The following is a 27,990-nucleotide window of genomic DNA, read 5'->3' on the forward strand; positions in this document are numbered from 1 at the left end:
TTACTTGCGGTCATTTCTCTCACAATCACGGCGTATGTAACCACGTTTACTGCACTGATAGCAGGTCTTGGAATTATCTGGACAGTCTCAGGCAATATGACCAGTCTTGTTGCAGTTGTAACAGGATGGCTCGTCCGGACTCTGCTGACAATCACAGGCGATGTGTCCCATGCCATTGCTGCGGTAGCACCTCTCTTGATCTGCCTTGCACTTGTGTGCACAGTACCCAAAGCAGTTGCATTTTTAACACTTTTCACGACCACGTCCATACTCACCGCCCTGAGGGTACTTGCGAGCAAAGTGGCCTGTGCGGTTGCACTTATAGAAAACACTTGAACTCATTGCAAATGAGTATCCCGCAACCACAGACTGTATTCAGCAAGGAAGAATACTGTCTGTGGTTGATTTTCTTTTGCTTAAGCTATCAGTTAAATGTATTGGTGATTAATGTATTATATTGAGACATACTTTAATTTCCCTAGTTTCAGTGAAAATTATCAGCTGTAGGTATTGCATTAGCACCTCTACATTAATTAGCTGCTCTTTCTTCGCACTTTTTGGAACTTATTATTTTGAAGTGGTTTAAAAAATGTTGAACTTTTTAGAAATACATTAATTTTACTATAATAACCAATAATTTCTTTTTTTTTCACCTCTCTTAAAATGCCATATATACTTCATGGAATTCAGTTAACTCCTTTCCAATCCCCAGGCTGTTTGGAGGTATTGGTGATTTTTCTCATTGAATGAGCAATCTCGTTTTTAGTTTATCATTATTCTTTATATATTTCAACTGAATTTCTCTCTATACCAGAGTATTGAGAAATCTTTTGCAGCTGTTGTTATATATTTTCATTTTAAAAATGATGAGCACCATTTCCAAAATACCCAGATTGAATCCTTACTGAGGATTCCTCCCTTGAGGATTCTAATTTGACTTTAGACTATAGTCAATGATTACCTGAGGACTAACAAATGATTTTATTGAAACAATATGAAGATGAAACTGGAGCTTGCCAGCTAATTGCTATTGCCAAAATTTGAGTCTCTAAGCTTAATTTAGTGGTAAAATACATTTTCAGAAAAATTTTCATAAGTGATTATAAAAAATACATATAGTTATCATCACTTAAACTTCATGGAATTGTTAAAATGCAATATTTAAAGAACGTGGGCATTTTTTTGCTTTAAAAAACTCATTTAAAAGTCCATTTTTTTAAATAAAGATAAATCTTTCTCGGATATTATAATTTTATTGACTTTTGTTTAGCCTTCACTTTTTGTTATTCTTCAATTTTTTTATCTTTCTGCTGCAGAACTAAATATTATTTTGTATTTCTCTTTCAGATTGTCGAGACGCCTTAAAAGAGCAAGGGTCAGAATTTATATTGCAAAATTTTGATACCCTATTCAGTTTCCTTGTACATTTTAAAGATTTGGAATGGTCTCTCATTGGGAGAAGTTGGGATTTAGTTGCCAGTGGTAAGTGCTGACTTAAAGATCTTTAATGTACCCTTTGCTATTATAAAACAGGAAAAGTAGTAATGCAATGATTCCCATAGATATCCATATTTATGTACATATATCAAATGGGAGTAGTACTAGTTTTCATTTTGCATTGATATTTTGTTGAACTTCAAGCAATAGCAGTGGGGCATATAATGTGGTAGCTCATCATAATCATTAACTTTGAAAATGATCATCATTTAAGTAGATCTTCAGAAAATTTCTGAGTTGTTTCATTTCATTACTTCTTGATTAAAGGTGGTTAATCCAATTTCATTTTGAAAATTGTAATGATATAGGATTAGAAAATTCTTATGGCTACATAGGGGGGTATGTTAGTCAAGTGGTTAAGCACTGGGCTTCTGACCAGGGGGCCTGGGCTGAATTCCTGGGATACCTCTGAGCATCCTCGGCTTCACACAAGCCGTGTGATTTGTAAGGTACCAGATCTTCCTGGGAAACCACTACCATCATGGGTAAAGGAACTTGCTCCAATTCTCTGATCTGTGACTTTCACATGCTGTTGGGCTTGGCACTGGTTGAGTTGTGAATTTACTTATCAAATCAATCTTTCAGTTGATTATTTGCTGAAATTGCTTTGATTTTTTTGGGTTGCTTTTTTTAAATTTTTATTGTTGTGTTTATCTATTGTGCTTGTGATGGACTCACTTAAAAACACTATTGGAAGGCAATGAGAAACAACCTCAATTATTTATGCCATGCATTTATGATGGTCACAAATATGAATATGAGTAGTTCAATAGTTTCAGCCTCAACTTTGTGGAAGTTCATTTTAATAAATGAAAAAGAAACACTTTGTTCCAATCCACCAATTTATAATAAATGAAAAAGAAACACTTTGTTCCAATCCACCAATTTATTACAGGTACGACTAGTTTCGACGCTACGGCGTCATCCTCAGGTACAAAGTTTAAAGTCACAATCATTGTATATATACTCTCTTCTGGAAAGGGTGGGGGAGTTGTGGGAAGAGGGGGCGGGGAGGGGAGTACGGGGGTAGGTACGAAAGTATGTGGGAGAGGGTAGGAAACACCAGGAAAAGCGTTAGTGAGTGGGGGGGATTGGAAGGTGGGTTAAGAAAGGGGAAATTAGGGGAAAGGGGAGGGGATTAGTAAGCTAGGGATTTCATTGGTCAGTATAATTTGAGTCAATGGCTAATGGGGATAAAGGTACGGGTTAGGAGTCAATGGGAGTTGGGGGGAAGGGGTTATCAATAACCCCTTCCCCCCAACTCCCATTGACTCCTAACCCGTACCTTTATCCCCATTAGCCATTGACTCAAATTATACTGACCAATGAAATCCCTAGCTTACTAATCCCCTCCCCTTTCCCCTAATTTCCCCTTTCTTAACCCACCTTCCAATCCCCCCCACTCACTAACGCTTTTCCTGGTGTTTCCTACCCTCTCCCACATACTTTCGTACCTACCCCCGTACTCCCCTCCCCGCCCCCTCTTCCCACAACTCCCCCACCCTTTCCAGAAGAGAGTATATATACAATGATTGTGACTTTAAACTTTGTACCTGAGGATGACGCCGTAGCGTCGAAACTAGTCGTACCTGTAATAAATTGGTGGATTGGAACAAAGTGTTTCTTTTTCATTTATTATAAATTGGTGGATTGGAACAAAGTGTTTCTTTTTCATTTATTATTATGAATATGAGTTATGGCAGCTACAGAACTTGGCCCGCTGGTCCCTGTGTCCCACCCAGCAGTGAGGTAAGCAAGGCTTCTGTGGTTGCCATCCCACAATACTCTTTCAAAGCAGATCTGGCAGCAGCTGCAGAGGAGGAGACACAGAAGAGGACTCTATGAGTTGGAGTGGGAACTTAAAATGCTTGGACCATGTTCAGGCCTGGAAAATTAGAATGTATAAAGCAGGAGATTTAGAGAGGAAATATGGATATGTTTGGGATGTTTGAAGTGATGTGGAAGGACATCTGGGTTTTTCTAGTGATAAATATGGAGCAATATATAATGGAGAGAAAGAGGTGGCAGTAATATTGAGTGAAGAGGTAGGAAGAAGCATAGCAAACATTAGAGAAGGTGGGTGTATATCATTAGTAAAATTAAAAGCTGAACCATTGAACATGGTAATTCAGGTTTACATACCAGCAAGAAAGCAAATAGAGGAAGAAATAGAAGGTATGCATCCAATTAGAGGAAATAATTTTGGGGGTTCTTGGAAGGCAAAATTTGATAGTGATGGTGTGGATTGGAATGCAAAGGGAGATGTTGGGAGTGAAGTAGGGGCTAGGTTTAAGAACAAGGTATGACTGTGAGGAGAAAGCGATAGAGTTCTGCGGGAGACATGATTTAATCATATTGAACACACAGTTTAAACCTCTCCGAAGACATAGATATATGTGAGAAATGTCCGGAGATTTGAAGGGATACCAGACTAGACTCCATTGGTAGAGGGTTAGACTACGAGTATATTGTGCTTAGGCACAGATTTAGGAATCTGTACTCAGGTCAGCTTCCCAGGAGTGCATGTGGATTCGTGTCATAAATTAGTGCTAGTGAAGAGTAATACCTGATTAGAGAGGATGAAACTGGGAAGAAGAAAGAGGAAATGGAATGTAGAAGCATTAACAAGAATGAAAAGAAGGAAGTACCAGGTACAGTAGAAGAAAATTGGTAGCATATTAAGAAAGGCCTATCAAAAATAGCAAATGAAACTATTAGAAAAGTCAAGAGAAAAAGGACAAGGAAACCAAGGGTTACAGACAAGGCGATTAGGAAGATAGATGATAGAATGAAATGAAAGGATGTAAACACAGAATTACGTAGAAGAAGGTATGAGGAGATAATTAACAGGAGAAAAATTAATGGGGCGAAAGAAGTTTGGTGGAGGACACAAGTGTGCAAACAAGGAGAGATTACAAAGGAAGGACAAAATGGGTTTGTAAAGTAAGGGGAAATGGGTGCACTGTACAGTGAGGTAAACAATCCCTCAAAAGTAAGAAAGAAAGTCCATGCACATTTTAATAGTTACAGCAGGAAAATACTTCCTAGTTCAGGAAAGATTCAAGTGAGAGGGAAAGAGAGAATAGAGTATCTATGTGGTAAAGATATTAGGTAGAAAGAGAGTATGATGTAGATGAGGATAGTTTATCATCAGGTAAGATATAAAGGCCATATCATTGCAAGATACAAAGGCCATTAAGGGAATTGAAATCAAGATAGGCCATGGGGATAGATAACATTTCTGTGGAACAATTTAAGGGCATTAAAGGAATTGAACTTAAATTAGGAGGTAGGGGTGGACAGCTTTCTCCTGAGCTACTTTAAAGGTTTAGGAAAAAATGGGGAAGGAGTTTGATGGGCTAATTCATGGCATGGCATAACAACAAGTTTGATTCCACATACAGCTAAAGTATACTTAGTATCATCAATAAAAGGATAGAGAGAAGAGCTAATGATTGCTTGGATGATCAGTTTGGGTTTAGGAAGGGTAGAAGTACATGTGATGCCATAGCAGTAATGAGATCACTCATAGAAGGGAGCATAGACTACAATTAGGATATATTAGTTTGTTTAGTACATTTCGAGCAGGTAGTTGAAAGAGTAAATTGGGTAGAATAAGTGAGTGTATTACAGAAGATAGGAGTAGATTGGAGGTGTAGGCAACTATCAAAAACCTGTTCATTTTTGAAACTGCTCACTTGTGTGGTGAAAGGGCTGCCAGGATGGGTAGTGTTAAAAATTGGAGTAATGCAGATATTATTACCCATGCTTTTTAGCTTAAACATAGAGGAAATGGTAAAAAATGTCTCAGGAAGAACTGGATTAAGAAATGAAAGTTGGTGGGGAAATCAGGTGTGTGGTTTGATCAAACTTTAGTCAGGCAATCAGCCAAGGTGTTTCAATTATTGCTGTAGCTATTGCATATCAGAAAATCAGTGTTATTGGTATGGAATAAGAATAAATGTAAGCAAAACATAGGTTACATGAATTTTGAGAGAGAGGAAAACTAAATTATTGAACCTTAAAATAGGTGGGCCAAAACTAGAGCAAGTAGAACATTTGCCCATGCCTAGGAAGTATCTTGGGCCAAGATGTTCACCATGGCTGGGATTTAATAAGAGGAATGGTTTGCCTTTTCACGAGGAAGGAAATGATACAATCCTACCATTGATACCTACAGTAGACTATCAAATAATAAATAATAATAGTTATAGGTTTCAAGGGTGAGCATTGTGAATATATTCCATGTATTTTCTGAATTCTTATACCCCTGTGAGGAACCACTGCAAGTTTGTGGGAATGAGAATTTATGCATGATCCATCTGAGGAATTAGTTTTCAGGGAAATCATAACAGGGCATCTCTGGTGAAAGAAGACACTTGGCTTTCTCACCTGAAATAGTTGTATTACATTCGTGGTTTTTTTACTGCATAAAATCTTCAGGGAAATAGTTACAATCGTTGGACAACACATACTATATATCCCATGCTGGGAAAGCAAGGAGGGGAGGAAAGAACAAACCAATGGCTTACTGGGGAATAGGGGAGCTGGAGACGGGAAGCTGGATTAGGGGAGGGAAAGAAAAGGGGAAAAGAAGGAAGGTCGGAGGAGTGAAAAAGGATGATTCTATCTGTAAATGACATGGTGATTTGGTGGAGGACCAGGAGAAAACATGAATGGCCTGGTGGAGGAGGGTGGGTTGGTGAAAACCAAAATATAACAATATCAAATGTTTAGAGATTTATTAATAAGTAAAACAAATTAAGTTTTTAAGTGGGTAAATACATTTGTTTTCAGTGCTTTAACAATATTGAGTATTAAGCTCAACAGGAAGTTTCTTTTTTCGTTTGGAAATCCATGAATTGTGTACCCCTACCTGCATTCTTTGTGTATACATAAGGGATCAACTCTGCATTGTTGAGTGGTGATGGGAATCAAGAAATTATTCTATGATCAGAGAGATATCTTTTAGTGTAGACAAAGGCATTATGTATATAAATATGTAAAAACAAGGCACTGACATCGATTCCAACTTTTTAAACGAAGAATGGCCAGGGGCTTCAGATTTGGCAAAAGTCATGAACAAATGGTCTTACGTGATGAACCACAAAAGAGATTACTGTATGCTAAGTAAGTAGAATAGTGCAATAGGGACATCTTAAGACCTAATAAGAAAACATGCTGAGTTAATTTATTAGCTAGCATGTTAATGTGTAGCCCCAGAGATCTGAGAATCAATATTGAATCCCACAACTTTGCAGTTTTATACCTGCTGGTTAGCCTTCTCATCAACCTCAAAAGAGACTTCTGCTTGTTTTATATTTATTAGGTAAGCCTATCAGGTGAAAATTTTCAATGGTTAGGTCAAAAAAAGTTTTATAACACCAGGTAGTGTCTGACCTTTGCATTTGCAATCTTTGAACAGTCTGTCCATTAGAAGTGGGTGATGTAAGGGATATTAGTATCATTTGCTTAGAGGAAGGGGGTAGCACTGTTTATAAAGTGGAAGCTATTTTAAAGCTCACTTATATAGGAAATTATACCAAGAAAATTAAATATCCATGCTTAAAAGGATGTTGAAAAGGTGAAAGAAGATTGGAAGCCTCCAAGTAAGAATTTTAAGTTTTTTACTTAATTGGTATAGCAAAGAAATTGGTCATTAGGTAATTTCATGGATATCATACTTGTTTTCATAAAGGGGGATTACTTTAGAAACCTTAAGATGAGATGGAAACACAGCTAAGCTAAATGATTTGTTTACCGGTAAATTGTCTCCTTAATGAGATCAAAGAATGCTAAACAATGCAACTGGGAATGGCATTAATGCCATAGCTCTGTTTACTACCTAGTTTAAGAAATACATATTTTAACTCAGCTTCCAATTGGGGATAAAGTGATAAGGACTGTGGGTAGGAATGGAAACTGCTGGATTAGGAGAGCAGTTGTGTTTTGAAGTAGAATTGGGCTGAAAGTGATCAGCAAAATTAGCAAGTAGGGAGAAATCCGATATACTGCTTCTTAATGCAACCTTAATCTGGAATTGAGACTTAAGCCGTGGTTTATTTTTGAAAGAATGAATAATGTTCTAAATTATTCTAGATTTTCTGAAGGCACATTGTTTTGTTGATTCTAATTCTTTTTAACTTTGCAATTTTTCTCTTTATTGAGGTATTAACATTCTATGCCAAGTGGTATGTTTATAAATTATTCATACAATTTTTTTTTTGTATCCCTTCCCTCAACCATCATGCTTCACATATTTTACTTGACGGCATAAGTTAAGTGTTGGCTCGCAACAGCTGTAAGATTTCTAAATGTGTGAATTGAATTTATTGTTACATCCACTATAGTGGTCTGATTATAATAGCCTAGTTTGAAGGCATCTATGGAACATTGTGAGGGACAGGCTTAGCAGCAATATTAACGTCCCTGCTCAAATAGAAAACCTTTTGAATAGCTTACCAAAAGTACTGAAGTTACTCTTTGTCGAGACCTCTTCATTGAAAAGAGTGTAAATTATGTGCAAGGGTGGGGCTAGTGGAAAATAGGAATAAAAATGGTTTGTACTGAGTAATCTGCATTACACAATGGTGAGGTAGAAAAGGGAGGAACATGGATGTCAAAATGTGTTTATGTATTTATTTCGTATTTGGTAATAACTAACACATTTATAATATATGTGGTTGTTGCAGATGCATCAGAAATATGTGAAAGGATTTTTGCTGGCCCCAAAATTTATTTTATTTGGGCCTTTAAAAGCTTATTGCACACAGGGAATACGTACTTTCAGACATTATTAGTGGCCATGCATTATTAGTGGTCATATGTAAAGTATTTTCTAATTTGATTTCAGGCTTCTCCCAGTTGATTAGCACCCTATCCGTTCTCCTGGAAGATGTATCTAATGCAGATGGTGGTGACGGTGGCCAAAAGGATGCAGCTGATAAGGGAGGCTCCTCTGCATTGGATTCTGAGTCTAGAATCCGTACTTTGAATACATTGCGCATGATGACTTATATTTATTCACAAATGCTCATCCATTTTGAGGATCGAGTTGCAAAGAAAAATTTAATGGCCCTACCAGAAGCTAAGAAGGTATATAATTAATTTAGACGTAAAGTAATTTAAATTTTATGTAGTTGCCTGGAAATTTGGATATTATATTGGATTTTCCTTTTTTTTGAAATGGAATCAATAACTAATCTTTGAAAAATCCCTTCTCATTTAGACTATAATGGTCCACATATCACAGGGATGTGTGCAATATACCTTGAATGAATTTGAATTGAAATTTAGCATGGTTATTGCATGTTGCAATATTACTCATAGAAAACCATAATCCAATGCATTGGATTAGTGTTGATGTAACGTTGTCTCGGAGAGGCTTGATCTGCCATCGGCCAATGAGCATTACGCTTCATCCAATGTTAACGATCTGAAATTGGTTTTCACATTTTTTATTTTTATAAATTAAAAGGTGGAATTCATAAAGTTAGTCTTATGTCAACTGGACTCTGATTAAATAATCAAGTGCATCTTTATTCTTTTAGTTTGTTTAATTTCCAAATATATATGTATGTTCTATTATATTAGGTAGTCATTTTTTCACTTGCATGAAATGCATGCAAGTAGGGAGTGATTTGATTGTTTCATTTGACATTCTCATCAAATAACTACTGATTACTTTTTTGTTGTGTATTAGTAAAATTGTTATTAAATGATTCCATATAATTTCTGGACTGTTGTAGGCTGCATATCATTATGCTTTCCCGACACAGGACTGAGCAGTGATCGCAAGTATAGGTCAAGTCAAAGAAAAAAATGTGTCTAAGCAACAAAAAATTCATTTGATGGCTAAACTATTACATTGTATTTTGTTGCAATATGTAGATTAACTGTAGAGCACAGTTTGGGGTATAAAAAGCCTTCTAGAGTTTGCAAAGGAAACACTTGGTTTTTCCACATAAAATATTTATTCACAGTGAATAAATATTTTATGTGGAAAAACCAAGTGTTTCCTTTGCAATATGTATCGTTTCCACAAAGTGACGCCTGAAGCTATCTCCTTTATCAAGTGCGCTTGTAACGCGAAAAAGGCATTTCTCTACAGGAAATTATCGATCAAATGTGAATAAATATTTTATGTGGAAAAACCAAGTGTTTCCTTTGCAATATGTATCGTTTCCACAAAGTGACGCCTGAAGCTATCTCCTTCTAGAGTTTATTATTTTAATTAGGTAATCTACCGGTTAAGGTAGGTTTTTGGATGGACATAATTAATAATTAAATAATTTGTGACCCCTAGCAAAACACAACATCCTACTTTACATCAGGTCCCTCTTCAGCTCTGAGTACTTTCTTCTTCCCTTCATCCCGTCCAACATCCCTATCCTGTTCCTTCCCTTTCCTCGTTTGCCTAACATTCTCCTCTCAATTACAGTCTTCAACATCCCACTGCTGGTCAATACCCCCTTCAGCCACTTTTCCTGCCACCATAGGATTGCTCCCAACAAACCCTTCTCTTCGCCCACCTTACCAAGTACTTCCTCGTATGTTTTCTTCTCTGTCCATTTCACCTTCTTCATTCTTCTCCACTCTCACATTTCAAAAGCCTCCAGTCTACGTCTATCCTCCTGCTTCAATGACCACGTTTCCGCACCGTACATAGCTATGCTCCATATCAAAGTTTTTACGAGTCTTTTCTTAACATCCTTACTCAACAACCCTGTCATCAACTCCCTCCTTGTGAAAGCCTCTTTGTCTAGCGCAATTCTTCTCCTTACATCCCTAATACTTTGACCGTGTTGGTCCAAAACACTACCGAGATACGTAAAATGTTCTACCTGCTCTAGTTTTTGCCCTCCTACTTTAATGTTAAGCTTAGCCTTTTTCTTTCTAGAAAATCGCATAACCTTTGTTTTATTAATATTGATTCTCATCCCATACCTGTCGCACTGAATTTCCAATTCACTAAACAATGCTTGCAGCCCCTTGGCTGACTGACAAACCAAAGCTTGGTCATCAGCAAACCTAACTGATTTTACGAATTCCCCACCCACTTTCATTCCTACCTCGAGTTCTTCCCATGCCTCTTTAATCATTTCCTCTGAATACAGGTTGAACAGCAATGGCGATAATGGGCAACCCTGCCTTACACCTCTTCCTAATACTGCCCAACTGGAACTCCCCGTTCCCCACTTGTACCTGAGCAGTCTGAGACATGTACAGGTTGCGGATTAGCCTCCTTTCCCTCCAATCTATTCCTATTTTCTGCAATTTACTAATTAATTTTTCCCAATTCACTCTATCAAATGCTTTTTCGAAATCTACGAAACAGGCAAATACCTCCTGGTTGTGTTCTATATTCCTCTCGATTAATAATGTCATTACTGCAATGGCATCACGCGTACCTCTCCCCTTCCTAAACCCAAACTGATCATCCCCTAAGTAATCATTTGTCCTACTCTCTATCCTTTTGTTTATGATCCTGAGAACAACTGTAGCTGCGTGGGATATCAAACTTATTGTCCTGTAGTCCTCACATGATGTAGCCTTTACCTTTTTCGGAATAGGAACTAAAACTGATCTCACAAAGTCTTCTGGCCAGATTCCTTCCTCATGAACACTACGGATCAGCCCATATAGCCTTTTCCTCCCACATTTTCCTAAACATTTCAATAATTCCGCGGGAATGTTATCCACCCCCACGGCCTTATTTAGTTTCATCTCCAGTAATGCCCTTTCTATCTCATTGTCTAGTACACCTCGACCTGAGCTGTCTTTCTCTACGTCATATTCTTTTTCAATGTCTAACTTTGTTGGTTGAAGTTCTTTACTATACAGTTCTTCTATATACTCCTTCCATCTCTCTTGGATCTTTCCTGCGTCAACTATTACCTTACCCATCTTATCTCTAACTGTTAGCATAGATCTCCCTTTCTTATTTCCTGATAAAGATTTAACTTTGCTGTACAGCGCACCGATTTCACCCTTCCTCTGCAGACTTTCCATATCCTCGCACTGCGTCTTCCACCATGCTTCTTTTGCTTTATTTGTTGCCCGCCTCAATTTGTTGTTTAATTCTTTGTACTTCATTTTGCCTAATTCTGTATTTACATTCTTCCATTTTCGCCGCTCATCCATCTTTGTAATCATCTCATCCGTGAGCCATGGTTTCCTAGTCCTTTTATTGTTAACGGTTTCAATAGTGTCTTTTGGGGCTTTAGACAACCCTTTCTTGAAACTTTGCCATTTTTCTTTGATAGTAGTTAGCTCTTTACCATCCTCCATGATTTCCTCTACCGCCTGCTTGTATTCCTTCCTTTTCAAACCATTTAATGCTTCTACATTCCATTTTCTAACTGGCCACCCCTGCCTTATCTTTTGAAACGGACGCTACATTTCATAACAACTAAGATGTGGTCAGAGTCCGCATCCGCTCCCGGGAAGCTGTGTGAATTTATCACACTGTTCCTAAACCTGTGCCTAATCAGGATATAATCTAGCTGATACCTTTCTGAGTCACCTGGCATTTTCCATGTATACCTGCGTCTTTTGTGGTGTCTAAACCAAGTGTTGGTGATGATTAACCCCTGTCTCCTGCAGAACTCAACTGCTTTCTCCTCGCGGTCATTCCTTGTGCCTAAACCGTAGTCCCTGACCTCGTCACCATCTCTTCCTTGGCCTACCGTTGCATTCCAATCCCCCATCACTATCAAATGTTTCCCTGCAGGAACACACGCGATTATGTTCTCTAACTGATCGTGTATCACATCGACCTCTTCTTCCTTATGGTTGCTCGGTGGCATGTATACCTGAATAATAACCAAGTTCGTCGGTTCTGCTTTTATCTCTACTAGTAGTATTCTATCCGTTACCTGCTCTATGTTGACTACGCTTCTTCATACCTCTTTATTTAATACTATGGCAACCCCACGTTGGCTCTCGTCCCCACCGCTGTATATTATTCTCTACTTATCACTCCAGTAATCCCCGCTTTCTTTCCATCTCACCTCGCATAGACCTAAAATATCTATATTTCCCCTTTCCATCTCTCGCTTAACATTCTCCAATTTCCCTGTCCTCATCATTGTCCTAACATTCCACTTTCCTATTCTAACTAATGTGGTCTTCTTCTCCTGCATATTCTGTCCTGCTGCTGCTGGTTTTCCCTTGCAAGGGTTTCGTGGGATGACGACCGCGGAAGCCTTGCCTCCCCCACTGCTGGGCACGACACACGGCCGATTGGGATGAGCCCTGTAGTTGCCAGGATTCAAAATCTCTGTATAGTCCATCATGTTAATCTTGGGAATGATAAATGAGGTGGTTTCCCGTTGCCTTCCTCAATAGTGTTTTTAACGTGACACCATCATTTACTGGCCGCTCCACTGGGGTCAGACGCCATTGCAGCCGCCTCACTGAGGAACAGACGCTGCGTGGACTACCTTTCGTCTGGCTCCTTACCTTCGACCTATTTGGCATGGGTGACCCTACCAGGAGCAATTATTATTACTCCCGCCAGTACAGCTCTAGGGGTCATCGGAACGCACAAACCCTTCCACCATGTCAAGGTTGTAGTCCCTAGAGTATATGTATACCTAGAATGCAATAAATGTTTTCAAAAGTTCTTATTGTAATTATACGGCAAATAAAAAGGAGAAGATTCTCTCGAGCTTGTTAATCATGTCAGACAAAATTAGTCTCTCTGATAGAGAATAGGAAGAAATATTTTTACACATTTTATCTTGAATATATACCTATTTTGCATGTGCAGCTGTGTAACTGTTACTTATGGGTGTGTGAATAGCTCTGAGAGCTCACTTTAACTTATTTCTTGTGAGTTAGACTCAAGAGAAGCACCCACTGTGGGATACATGACCATGATAGATACTGACCAGGAAAACTCAATGATGACAATAATTAAAATTGGGCCCCATTGTCTCCTCCCTCTTCCAATGATACTATTGGATTTAATCCATCCCTTATTCCTCCTTCCCCTCCCTTGACCCCCTAATTTCTAAAGGAATTGCTGCACGCCAAGATTTCAATATAAATATTATATGTGAATTTAGCTTCCCATTTTTTAGCAATGGTGTTTTGGTTATGATTGGTTACTTGAGAAGGCTTAAGGCATATCACAATTTTAACTCATTCTACAATAAGCCATATCACTTCGGCAAAACTTCCATCCATATGTGAGATACCAGATGATTACCAATTTGCAGTTAAATACTTGTGCTGAAGTTGTGACTTATAACCAACTTGCTTATTATGACTGTGTGGTTCGACTTTACCCACTTTTAGGGTTTTGAAAGAAATTCGAAGACTGATGCTGTTTCAATTTTTACTCCAAAATAATGAATTATGCTGTGGACATTCATCCAAGAGCCTGAACCATTGTATGAAAGTCCATAGTTTGCCATTTCTTGTCTATGAATTAGCATTCATTATCATTTTTTTATACCAAAATCTCCCAGTAGTGAACATGTTTTCAAAATTAAATTGCAAACTTGTTGGATGCATTTCCTTGTGGTGGACAGATAAAATTGTGTTTTGATTTTTCTGGCAATTTATGGAACTTGGAGATCTTGTTTTAAAGATAATTTATTTTGAACCTGGGTAATTCTATGCACAATTACTGTGATATTTTGATCCCTTGGATTTTGAAAAAACAAGGTTTTATTGTGCACAGCATTTTTGCCAATATATGTGATGATTCCCTCCCATGGACTACAACCTTGACGTGGTGGGTAGGCATGTGCATTCCAATGGCCCCTAGAGCTGTGTTGGCAGGAGCATTGATAATTGCTGCTTGTGGGGTCACCCATGTCAGATAGGTCGAAGATTAGGAACCAGACGAAAGGTAGTCCACGCAGTGTTTGTTCCTCAGTGAGTTGGCTGCAAAGGCATCTGATGGCCATTGAGTGATTGTGTCACAAAATAAACACTATTGAGAACGGCAACAGGAAACCATCTCAATTACCATTCCCAAGACTTTTATGATGCACAGTAGAGTGAATATCAGCCATGACAACTATGGGATTCGGCCCAATCGGCTGTGTGTCGTACCCGTTTGCAGGGGAGGCAAGGCTTCTGTGGTCTTCATCTCAGGAAAACCTTGCAAAGCAAAACCAACAGCAGCAGGACAGAAGATGCAGAAGAAGAACACCGATTTAGTTAGAATAGGATCTTGAAATGTTAGACAATGTTGAGGTGTGGAAAATTGGAGAATATAAAGAGAGAGATAAGAAGAGGATATACAGATATTTTAGGTCTATGTGGGGTGGATGGAAGGGTAGCAGGGATTACTGGAGAGATAGTTATAGAGTAACATAAAGTGGAGGGGGCGAGAGCCAATGAAGGATTGACATGTTGAATAAAAAGGTAGGAAGAAGCATTGTCAATATAGAGCAAGCAATGGTTAGAATATTACTAGTAGAGATAAAAGCAGAACTGACGAACTTGGTCATTGTTCAGGTATAAATGCCTCCGAGCAATCATAAGGGGGAAGAGAAGTCTATAATATACATGATCAGTTAGAGGACATAATTACATGTGTTCCCACAGGAAAACATTTTACAGTGATGTTAGATTGGAATGTGACTCAAGGCAAAAGAAGAGATGGTGATGTGGTGGGGGACTATGGTTTAGGTACAAGGGATGACTGTGGGGAGGAATAAATTGAATTCTGCAGGAGATGGGTTAGTCATCACCAACACTTGGTTTAGGCACCACAAAAGGCATAGGTATGCATGGAAAATGCCAGGTGACTTCGAAAAGGATCAGTTAGATTTTATGATGGTTAAGCATTTATTTAGGAACAGCATGATCAATTTGCACAGTTCCTTGGGAGCAGATGCAGACTCTGATCACAATTTAGTACTCATGAAGTGTAGCATTTGATTCAATCCGATTCATTGTTGTTTTTTGTCTGGAGAAACAAAATATTTATTAGGTAGTTCTTTCCATCCAAAACTTACCTTAACTGGTAGATTACCTAATAAATATTGTGATGAATGAATTCAGTAGGGTAGGTATTTTCTAAATGTGTACTGTTATATTAATGAGCAAAATATTAATATTACTTCTCCAAAGGGATGACAGTACATCCCAGGCCAAATAAACCATTTCAAATCTTTTCTTTCAGGGTCGAAAAAAGGGCAAGAATGCGGGTGGTGGCTTTGATGATGAGGAAGATCAGTTTAATTGTGATGACAAGAGGCAGACAATTTTGGCTCATTTTTATTCTATTCTCCAACTGCCATTGAACCGATTGTGGGACCCTCCTCTAGCAGAGGAAGAATTTATTCAGTAAGGAGCATTTATCACTTATACAAGAAAATGTTTTTTTCATCTGTTTTGACCCAGGTTCTCAATTCGTTCTGTTGGGATATGTATTATGTATAGTTGGACCACATCTAGAATCTCTCCACTACACGCCCTAGAGGTTGCTGACAAGGTATAATAGATGAATGCATTTGCAGAAATTTTTTGGCTTTTGCAATTTGTCTAAATTCTGGAAGCTCAGTTATTACTTATTCTCTTAATGTGCAATTCAAATTGTTTCCTTTTGTTTTTTCATGCACAATAAAATGAAAGGAATAATTCTGTTCATATTTTTAGATCTCCTAGGATAAGCAAGTTTATTAAAACAAACCTTTATTACTGATATTCCAGGTCATTTGCAAGCACTAATATTGATAATTTTGCTTTGTTTTAATGTTGATTCTTCATTTGTCCCTTTTATGTCTTACATTTCAATTATTATTATGGTCTTTGGAAATAACAGATTTGATTTTTTTTGTGCATTATGAGGTCATTGCACAAGGTACAGGATTCAGATTATTCATAGGAAATGCAAAAGAAAACAATAAATGAAATGAAAATGGTTTTCTCAAGAAATGGGAAGGCTAAGTTATAAAGTAAAATAGGAGGTAAGAAGGTAGATTTGTGTGTGGATTTTGGTAGTATGACGTTTGTTCATAAGGTTCCCGAACTATTTTATTTGAAAAATACTTCATTAACAAATTATTGGTCAGGCTCTCCTTCAAAGTGGTGTCTTCTCAACTTGTACACAATTCCCGATGGTGTTTCCACTTTTTGAAACAGTTCTGGAATGCATTTTCCGGAATGCTCATAAGCTCATCCATTGAATTTTTTTCTATCTCTGGAATGGTGGCAAATCTTTTTCATTTCAGCAGGGTATTTAGTTAGGGGGACAGGGAAAGCTCTCATGGGATGATTCTGATGTGTAGGGTAGGTGAGGAAGTGCAGCAGTCTTGTTTTTGGCTAAAAACTCATCGGTTCTGAGAGAGGAATGGGCCAGTGCATTGTTGTGGTGAAAAAACAACTTGCTGCTCATCCAAAGTTTGGGCTGTTTTTACCTAATTCTCTCTCTTAGGCCTTTCATAACCCCTGGTAGTACTCAGTGTTGACGGTCTGGCCTTAAGGTAGGTAATCAAGATGCACAAGCACCTTGCTTCGAAAAAAAGTCAACATCACCTTGACCTGTAAGCGAACTTGTTCTTTTGAACAAAGGTTTTTCGGGTGGGAGGTTGTTTCATCAATCAATTGTGAAGATTCCACTTTTGTTTTGATGTCATATCCAGAAACCCATGAATTAAAGCTAGCTTTCATCCTTGTAAGAAGGTTTCATCCTCTTCAGCTCGATCAAATAGCTCCTTACAGACTTGAACTTGATGTTGTTTCCGGTCAGCTGTCATCAGGTGAGGTAGAAATTTGGCGGCGTTCTATTATCATAAATTTTTCAGTCAGGATTTCATAGCACAAATCAATCAAGATGCCACACTCTTCTGCCAGTTCCCTGACAGTCAAATGTCAATTTGGTCGATCAAGATCATTTGTTTTCACGATGTGGGGGTCATTAGTTGATGCAGGTGGTCTTCTGGCATGCTCGTTGCCTTCCACTGGTTGCCATCCTATTTTGAACGGGGTAAACCGCTCATAACACACAGTATTTTTCATAGCATCCTCACCATAACCCTCGGTAATCAACTCTTAAAGTTTCCGTGAAGATTTGTAGTTTCACACAGAATTTCACGGAAAACGCTGCTCCTTCAAAGAGCTTATTTCCATGAATCCAATTTTTTGCCCCACTCCATGAACATCCCTTTACATAAATGGCTGTAACTAAACAACAAATTAAGATATCAGGAAAGTGGTTGAAGGTGGTTATTTTGTAAGTTTTCACAGATAAAACATCTCCAAGCAGATGAAATAATAACCAACTTGAAATGGGCTCTTCAAAAAGTTTTGGAACCTTTTGAATAAACTTCATACTTGGAGAAATGAGTGAAAGTGAGTCAAAAAAATTGGTATGGAGAAGAATGGAGAGGATGAATTGCAGAAAGGAAGGCTATTAATATAATTTATTATGGACTGTAGGAATAGAGAAAGCTGCTGGGTAAAATTCAAAGAAGGCAGAAAAATATAAGAGGAGATTTTGATAAGTGGGTGCTGAACACCCAGGTTTATGGGAAGGCCAAACTATCAGAATAAAGTATGTAGGGAAAACATGGGAATTAGACTTTATGGATGACATGAAAGTTGTTAGAAAGAAAGAAGAACCGAAGAATGATATAATTTAGGTCCAGCAAGTGTGTAAGGTTTAGAAAAATTTCTCAGAAGTTCATGGTTATGAACTGGTCAAAACATGCCCCTAATTTATGGTCTACAAATAGTGATGATAGGTCACCAAATATATGGTATTTTACTGTATTTTGAGAAGTCATTAATGAAATTGTTAACATTTATTCATATTTTAAATATTTGGATGGTGCATAGAACATATATAATAATTATTCACATCAGTTATTATTTTACAGCCTAATAGCTAATTGCTGCTATAAAATTCTGGAAGATTCTACGACTGCCAATGTACGGTTGCGGCATGTACGTGAAAGTATTTTTCAAGTTCTTGGGACCCTGATCAAACGGTATAACCATGGCCTCAGCTGTAGCCTTAAAATTGTTCAGGTATGTGAGTCAAAATGGTTATGAGATTTAATGGAGAATAAATTGCATAATTCATACCTTATTAGATGCAATTTACTGCAGAAACATTTTCATTTATTGCTACACATTCCTCATTAGGCTCACCCTAATTATCAAGCATGATAAATAGATTGTCATACAATAATGAGACAACTTATTTAATAATGGTATTTCCTACAAATATAATAATGATGAATTCATAGAAACTGTGCTAGATACCGTTACAGTAACTTTTGATGGAGTCATCAACTAATATGCATTACCATTCAACAATTTCAAAGTGTAAAAATCATTCAGTTTTGCCAGGATTTAAAGTTAGATATTCTTTTATTGGGGAAGTGCTTTAGCCAGTTCAGCTACTAAGGCATCCTTTTAAACTCTGAAATTTTGGGGGCTTTAAAGAAAGATGATGCTATGACAAAATACCATGCATACAATGTGACAGGTATACATAGCTGTGCATAAAGCCAACCTTTTAGTAGCAATTGAGTTTTACACTTTAAAATTGTTGTCGCAATAACGATGAATTTTAAAATTTTTAAGCATTCATTTGTTTTTATTTATACATTAGGAGATGATTAAAGATGAGGAATGCTCCTCAAATAGAAACATTTGCGTAGAATATGGTGATTTTTTAAAATGCATCTCTAGATTTGAATGGCCGTGGTTGACTTTTCTGTATGCTGTTGGCACTTTGTGATACAAGGGCTGTCCTGAAAGTAACTTATTAGATCTGTTCAAAAAGTATCACGACTTTTGTGTTTTTTCAAAAATTATTTATTTATTCATGAATATCTATTTTGTCCCCTTCAAAGTAATCCCCAATAGATATTATACACTTGTGCCAAAGTTTTTTTTCAAAAAATCATTTTTTGTGATCTTGTTCAGCTCATCCTTTGATGCAGTCTTTTTCTCGCCAATCGGAGCATAGCGTTGTCCTTTCATGGGCCTCTTCCATTTCGGAAACAAGAAAAAGTCACTGGGGGCCAGATCTGGGAAATACGGTGGCTGCAGCATTATTGGTATGTTGTTTTTGGCCAAAAATTCGCTCACAAATAACTATGTGTGAGCAGGGGCTTTGTCATAGTGCAAAAGCCTTGTTCTTCCACAAATCCGGGTGTTTGTGGCAGATTGCTTCGCACAAATTGCGCATAACTTGCAGGTAATATTCCTTATTTACCGTTCTACCCTGTGACAAGAGCTCATGATGCACCACGCCCCTGCAATCGAAGGAAACTGTAAGAAAAACTTTCACATTCGACTGAACTTGAAGTGCTTTTTTTGGTCTTGGCTTGTGCTGCAGCTTCGATTGGGATGATTGAACTTTAGTTTCCATGTCATAACCATAAACCCATGACTCATCACCAGTTATGACCCTTTGGAGCAAATTTGGGTCTTCACGGACAGAGTCATTAGTTATGTTAATGCATTGCTGTTTTTCGTTGAAATTGGGCAAAATTGGTACGAATTTTGTGGTGACCCATGTCATGCTCAAATCATTTGTAAAAATCAAATAGCACAAGTCAGTCGATATGTTTTGGTCCTCTGCAACTTCTCTAACAGTGATTCGACGATTGGCCAGTACTATTTTCTTCATTTCATCATGTTGTCTTCTGTTGTTGATTTGCTCTGGCATCCGGCACGCTATTCGTTGTTCACATCTTCTCGGCCCTCTGAGAACATTTTTTCCCATTGATAAACGTTGCTACGGTCTAAGGTAGCTTCTCCGTATACCACAGTCACCATATGCAACCTGCAACCCCACCTTCACTCATTATTCCATCTATGTACACTTCACAAAGTTGTCTATGAGTTTCAATTGGCTTGTCGTTTTTTACCTTTAAAAATCTGATTGCAGATTGAACTTCACAACTCAGAGGATTTTTATTGCAGCTCATATTTTAACAGTTTGCAGTGAGCAAAGTGTAATAGCCACAGTCTGCACTTTACCACAGCAGGATGCGTACTGAGTGAAGGGACTTAAATACACCAAGATGGTGGCTCTAGTCCTACCCTCTGCCATGCTAGGCCAAAATATAAGTTACTTTCTTGACAGCCCTTGTATGTATGTGCAAGTAAATGACAAGATAGATATATTTTAGTTTTATTCTCAACTCTCTTGTATTGATTTTTACACCAATATAATTCTTTAATACTTGACATTGTCATAAAAATGGTCTTTATCATCCTTATTGATGAAATTCAACTAATGGCTATGTCTCTATCAGTATGAACAAATATATGCATTTGAGCATTTGTTTTTTGGGGTGGGTTAGATGGAGGAATGCTCGTATTAAACCATGGCTTATATAATGGAGCTAACCAGAAAATTTATCCTAAGATTCACAACTAATGGCTAAAATAATCATCTTATTCTTGTAACTTCATACTAAGGTCTTCCTCCACTGCCTAAAACTGCCTGTTCTATCTCCATTCATTATCTGTGCCTTTTTAGTCAGTGACAAATACAGGTTCCAGATAAGTTGTGGAACTTTCTCAAGTGTATTGGTATTTTCTGCAAAATGTTCATTGATTTTGCCCAGTTCACTCTGCCGAATGCCCTCTCAAAATCCATAAAACAAACAAATATGTCCTGTGTATACTCTGCATTATTTTCTAATATTTTCCCCACTGTTACTATGGAACCACACATACCCGTCCTCTTCCTAAATCCAAACTGATCATCGTCTGAATACTTGTTTGCTCTCTTCTCTATCTCTTCTCTCTGAATTTAGAATCAACTGTCAAGTACTGCCAAAGTTCCTCATCTTCAATTTACCAGTTACAAATGAATACTTAAAAGCAAGAATGATATGGTGAAAATTTTTTAATTCAAACTTAACAGTTATGCACTTGAAATGTCTTTAGTTTTCTTACAAATTGGTTACCCATGTGACTTACTGCAGTTTGTGTAGAAAGATGGTTTGTGAGCAGATGTTGTTTTAATGCAAGCATTTTATTTGTAGAGACAAGGTGATGAAGTAGACATTGAAACATGGATTTTATGTGTAATTCAATGGGGAGCATACAATGACTATCTAATTATTTTACTTTTATAACTTCTGGCAGCTTCTGAAGATATATGAACATACAAGTAGTCCACTAGCACAAGGTGTAATATCATTTGCTGGCCCTGCTCTGAGTTGCCGGAGTATAGTACGTGAGGTACTGAGAGAAATATCAGAGACTGATCCAGGAGAATTTTCCGCAGATGCATCTGGGACACGTGCCATCTGTCATTTCTTAACTGAATTGGCTGTAGGACTCCCTTCCCTCATGCAATCCTCCATCTCACTTATCCTGCCAATTCTTGATTTTGAGGTAAGAACAGGCTATGAAGTTAAATGTTTTTGTGTTTTATACTTGTTTTTTGGTATAAAATGTTGAGCCACATGTTTGGAAAAATTCTTATTTGAAATGACCAACTAGGAAAATGCAGTTCCATATTATTCCAAAACTAGATGAAATTATTTATTGGTTATTCATCATGTACATTTTGTGTAGATCGTGCAATATTTGTGATTTTTTTATTTTCAAAACTAATAGTTTATCAAACAAAATTTGTAGAAGCAAATGGTAATTTGCAGATGCAAATGATAATACTATGATAATTTTTGGTAATATTCTCTACCAAGACAGATAATGGTTAGTTTTCCACTTATTTGTGGCACTGTTGTTGTTATGAAAAAACTGGTTTCCAGATGGAAGGTAGTTTAGTCTATATAGATGCCTGAACTGTTGGGTGGATACTTTTACATACCTTATTTGATAGTAAACGGTGTGGCAGCATAACTTCCTTTTTTTCAAAACACAATAAAACCCATTTTATGAAACAGAATCATTTTATTATTATATTTAGTGTCGGTACATATTCAAAGTTTTTTTACACGGATTTGGAAATCAAATCAGGTAGGTGATGTCCCCCATTTTCCATACTCTGAATTAGTCGATTTCTGGCCTTAATCATGACCCTTACCAGCATAGCAGCAGGCTTATTAGCAATTTCTGCTTGGATGTTGGCCTATCAGGTCTTCTCGGGTGCTTGGACAGTTGCCATAAGCGTGGGATTTCAAAAAAACCCACATAAAAAATTACAAGGGGCCAAATTGGGGGAGTGGGCTGGCCACCCCAAATCGAGATTGAGATGAGGTGCTCCGGGAAGTGTTCCCTCAGTACAGCCATCGATGCCCTTGAAGTGTGAGCCGATGCTCCATCCTGTTGGAACCAAATGTCCATCAAATCCAGTTCATCAAGTCTAGGGAAAAAAATTCATCCAACATGTTTACATACCGGTCTGAATTAACTGTCACTGTGACCTCATTTCCTTCAAAAAACCCTGGGAGCAGCAATACCGATTGGGGTAATTGCAAACCACACTGTAACTAAAGGTGAATGCAAAGCAATTTGATGCAATTCTCTGGGATTGGTGTCAGCTCACATGAAAATGGGCTTCATCACTGAAAAACACAACTGGCCCTCAAGAATGCTTTTGAGAAGAGCCTAATGTTCCTCCAAGAATTGTAGTTACGTTCGTAGAGTTCCTGCACAATCGCCAATTTGTAGCATTGGTAATTAAGGTCATCATGAAGAATTTGCTGCACTAAACGATCAGAAAGTCCAAGGCCTGACACATGTTTGCACGCAGAATGCTGTGGAAATTGCAAGATGGCAGCTCTCACTGCCACCGTGATTTTAGGTGACCTAATGGGCCGAGGGTTTCCAGTTCTTTGCCTTGTCGCACTCTTGATTTCTCTGAACATATTGACCCATGTAACAATTGATTTCTGGTCTGGGACAGGGCCTAACGGGACTACATTGAAGGCCTGCTGGGTTGCAATCACAGAACATCTGTTCAAAAAGTAGACCCTGATGGCAAATGCACGCTCCTCACTAATCCAATGCATGATGGTGACTGACTGGGTTAGGGTAAAAAATTTAGAACCCTGGCTGTTGAATGAGATCACTCTTACCCTAGCTATGACATCTACAGCCTGATTGACGTGCATTTCAAAAAAAGGAAGTTATGGTGCCGCACCTTGTATATAAGATGTGCCTCAATTAAAAAGATATGTTACCACATGTGCTAACTTTTTCGCGAAGGGGTTTATTGAGTTGGAACTAAGGAACTTTTTAATTTAACCAATTTTCTCTCAATGTCTAATGACTGCAAAATCAGCAAATCAAACTATAAATAGATAAAACTATATACAGGCTTTCTTGTATCAATTGTCTCAGACTGGCTTCTCTGATACCAAATTACTTACATGCAAACTATGAATGTTTTTATGTGTAAACCTTGTACTACAGTAATATGCATCTAAATTGTGTAAGATAAATGAGTCTGTATGTACAATTGGCCTTTGTGAATGATTTTGTAGAGGAAAGCTTCTTCAATTCCAAATTATTACATAGTTTTCAAGGTAATCTTTTTTGTGGGCATCCCAGTTTATGGAGATTCTTTCATTTGTGTATAGAGCAGCATGGTGTAATATTTTGATCTTCAATATTTTATGGGATATTTATCGCTCTGAACTAGATATTATTATATAATCTAAGTTTGATTGTGTGAAAATGAACTAAGGATAAATATCATTCTGGAATGGATGCTTTTTTATTCTCGATTCTAGTTCTGGTTTCAGTCTAAAGAACTGGTGGAACTGGGACCTGCAAACCACTCCGGCCTAGTCAAAATATTGTGCTAAATTAGTACTTTCTACTTTGGCACGTTGAAAACAATTAGTTTTTATGATGTATAAATGTCATACTGTATATACTGATATTAATATTTGACATTAATGATACTTAAGTTATTTATATTGATTTTATACACATCTTTAGCCCTTGGTGAATTAAGGGCCACAAGCCTGAACTTCCTTCTAAGATTGAGCATTCATAGGTATCCCATTTTTTCCAATGAACTACGATCATATTATTTCTTACGACTGCATTTCTGAACTCACCATTTTAAGTTGAACATTTATGTGAATATTTATATGTGCATTTTGATTAATGATGTAGTGGAATATCAATGAGAGGTAATTCCTAAAAATTACTTGATATATCAAATTTTTGCTTTTACCAATGAGGGTTATGTGTGTAATTTCCAGCTCTATATTGAGCATATATTCAAAAGAAATTTCATTCTATCACTTGAAATCATCGTCAGATCTTGAGAATATCAAAAGCTGACAATGTTCTCAGGAGGTAGGAAAATATGTCAATACTCTTGAAAATATGTATGGTGAATTTGTAGCAGAGAAGACTCAAATGTTGAAAAATTAGCAAAATTGTTTCCTCATTACATATTTTTGTTCAGTTTTATTCTTAAAAGATTAGTATTTAAGAATTTATCTCACCCTTTATCTTCATTAGATTTAAAGTGCACTGGTGTATAAGAGAAGCATTTGACCAGGGTTTGATTAATTGTTGTAATATATTCATTATAATTTGATGCCTCTACTATCTCAAATTATCTTGCCAATGATTTCTTTTTCAGAAGCCTGTGCCTTATTATATGTAGAGCTGTTGCAGCTGCATTTTCTTACGAAATGATTTCCTAATGTTTTATTTAAAATATTTTTTACTTTGCCTGCACATGTGTATGAATATTTATGCAAATATAAACCAGTAATAGAGTACTGTACATGATGCTTTTATTTCAGTCGTATACCATGCGGATTTGTGTCCTTGGTGTTCTCACGGAAATTATATCACAACTGTTGAGCGGTGATGATTTGGATGAGGCTGCTAAAACATCACGTGATTCATTTTTGGATCACATTGAAAATCACATGCATGATGTAAATGCTTTTGTAAGGAGTAAGGTGAGAAACTGCACACTAACTATTATTATAGATTTAGAATCTCAAATAAAGTATGGTAAAATCTAAAGTTTACCTACTCCAAATTCATGCATACTTAGAATTTGCTTAATATTTTCGTGGTTCAGACATCTCTATATAAATCAGTGCATTGTGAACCTTAAATTTATGTTTTCTCCAGGTTTAATTCATAAATACTAGTTTTTATATCACATACGTCTCTTCATAAACAACCTTCTACAAATATCAGATTGTTAACACATTTTAATTAATTTTATATCATGGGTGAAATTGTCTACCCGGCCAAACCATTCATTTCCCCACTCTTTTCCCCATACTTGTGTTCCAGTCACCCATTAAAATATTGCAGCATCCCTGCCCTTCACTCATCATTTTCTCTATTCTCTTATACACTACTTCTACTTCCTTGTCACTATAGTTGCCTCTTGGCGTGTACATTTGAATGACTAGAAGGCTTTTGTTTGCACTCTTATCTTCATACCTATCGCTCTGTCACTGTTGTAAATAACTTTGCTGGCACAACCCTTCATATTTTCCCTTATAATATGTCTAACTCTGTTCCTTCTTCTCTTTTTCCCACTGTAATAAATGTAGCATCTCCACATTGTTCTACACCACATCCTTCCCACCTCACTTCCCTTATCCCATTAATGTCCATCTTGTTTGTCTCCATCTCTCTTTCATTTTCTCTTTAGAAGCTGAGATTATCTAGTTTTTCAAACCTTAGGAGGGTTCTTACTCCAGGTTCCTATTTGTATTCCTTTTATCCTCCCCTTTTTTTTCTGCTTACATGTTCTGTTCGCGTGCAGCCCCTCCCAGATATCAGAATGAGGGTCTTGTATTTTACTTTGGAAAATTTCATTTACAAAGATTCCTTGTTATTTTGCTTTTAACCTTTTGATGTGAGAATGACTTAAAGGTTGGCAAAACTGCATGAGTCAGACCCCTTACAACCTTTTATAACTCATGATGATGAATTTCCTCACTATCAGGGCTGTCTTCTTATTTATATGAGGTTTGCATATTTTTCTCTTGAACTTGGTGTTTTTATCAAAACTGAAGCTAATGTTCAACATGGTTCACTCTACACACAAACATTTAATCTCTTTGAGGCTTTTTAGTAATATTTATACAATTATTTTCACTTTGTAGAATATTGTTGTGCAAAATTAGATTCCTATAGATTAATTGCTTGTGATATGGAGAAGATAAATAATAATGTTAATGTTTATTTCATATTAAACCTGTTGATGAAACTCTTGAACTGGAGAAAAGTAAGTGAATTAAGAAATAATTGAATTGAAATAATAATGTTGGAAATTTTGTGTTATAGGTGTTGCAGTACTGGCAGCGCTTATGTAGAGAGAAGGCCATTCCATTGTCACGTCAGCATGATGTTTTGGAGAAAGCTGTTGGGCGATTGAGTGACAAAAGCAATTTAGTGAGGAAGTATTCTCTGCAGCTGGTTCGGGCCTTCCTTGAAGGGAATCCCTTTGCTGTCAAGGTATAATTATTTTCCTCCTTCTAAAGCTTGGGTTCCTAATCCATGGGCCACTAATAATTTGGGGTCGTGATGAGTATTCCCTGGAATGTTTCACTTACTGAAGTATTGAACTTAAAAAGTTCTGATTTCAAAACATATTCATTCTCATTGATTTTTAAAAATTTGAATATTGTCACAGTAGTTGAATATAATCAGGTTCACAGGCCATTTTGCTTCTTTAAGATGAATTGAATGAAGATTTTATCTTCTGGTCATAACTCTAAAATGGTGGGGAACTTTTAATTTTAAGGGTTAAAGTTAAAACATTGCAGCCGCGAGCATTGAGCGACCATGAATATTAATTTCTGTTTCATACATTTAAATTTCAATGAGTTTTTTTAAGTTGTTAATATTTTGTCTCACACCGTAACACCTTCTGCAGGACTCTGTACAGCAATTAAAATTTTGTAAGAGGAGGGAATAGCATTCTAAACCTTATACACTAATTTATGTATAAAAATTGCAACATATAACCTATGATAATCAATACAATACCAGTAGTAGTAGAGATAAATATATGAGGGTGCACCTGCTGATTTGGTCATTTATCTCCTCTCGCAACCCAACTCTCTTCTAAGAAAGGTAAGAAATATGAAGCAATTGAGCGTATTATTAATATTTTAATAACACTAAAGCCAAGAGGTGAGTTGTTAAATACATCATTCATATATTATAAGTGTTGTTGGAGATCATAATCCTCTACAAATGCCACTCAGCTTAGGACATTTGGGTTATCATAGAAACATAGCATAGGAACTAGGTCTCCCTCCATATTTTTGCCTACCATATGCTACCCAATATTTATTGCATCCCATCAGTAGATGCATGATGGTCATGGGGTACTTCATGGAGATGTGGAGTCTTCTCTCAGTGGAATGATAAGATTGAGTGCACAGTGCCCTATTCCCAGTTGTGTAATGGTGACGTCCTCCCTCAATGCTGTTATGACAGTACATGGCCATTCTAAAGCCCCAGGTTTCCCAGTTCGAAGCTAGTTTCTAGTAACCTTCTTCCAAGTGTCATTCCGCTGCTTCTGGGATACATTCTTTAATGCCACTTGAAATCATCAGCCAATACCATGTTAATGCAATAAAC

General features: G+C 37.2%; 1 protein-coding gene and 1 pseudogene across 1 annotated transcript; one reads left to right on the forward strand and one right to left on the reverse strand.

The window, feature by feature from the left end:
• Positions 1-342, reverse strand: LOC139689511 (CCHC-type zinc finger nucleic acid binding protein-like; annotated as a pseudogene).
• A 5-nt stretch (positions 343-347) lies between these two features.
• LOC139689523 (condensin complex subunit 1-like) lies at positions 348-27,890 on the forward strand. Its single transcript, XM_071586696.1, has 9 exons — positions 348-393; positions 1,348-1,482; positions 8,351-8,592; positions 15,644-15,807; positions 18,342-18,492; positions 21,580-21,831; positions 25,173-25,334; positions 26,686-26,856; positions 27,717-27,890. The coding sequence occupies exons 1-9, from the start codon at positions 348-350 to the stop codon at positions 27,888-27,890; spliced, it is 1,497 nt and encodes a 498-aa protein (XP_071442797.1).
• The last annotated feature ends 100 nt before the right edge of the window (positions 27,891-27,990 follow it).

The sequence above is a fragment of the Hetaerina americana genome, unplaced genomic scaffold, assembly GCF_022747635.1.
Source record: "Hetaerina americana unplaced genomic scaffold, ioHetAmer1.1.p SCAF_24, whole genome shotgun sequence".
NCBI lineage: Eukaryota > Metazoa > Arthropoda > Insecta > Odonata > Calopterygidae > Hetaerina > Hetaerina americana.

Bases quoted from the DNA above. Each gene is read 5' to 3' on its own strand.
- LOC139689523 (XM_071586696.1), top strand. From the start codon at position 348: ATGAGTATCCCGCAACCACAGACTGTATTCAGCAAGGAAGAATACT. The intron at 1,483-8,350 runs GTAAGTGCTGAC...ATTTGATTTCAG, and splicing joins TTGGGATTTAGTTGCCAGTG to GCTTCTCCCAGTTGATTAGC. The intron at 18,493-21,579 runs GTATGTGAGTCA...AACTTCTGGCAG, and splicing joins GTAGCCTTAAAATTGTTCAG to CTTCTGAAGATATATGAACA.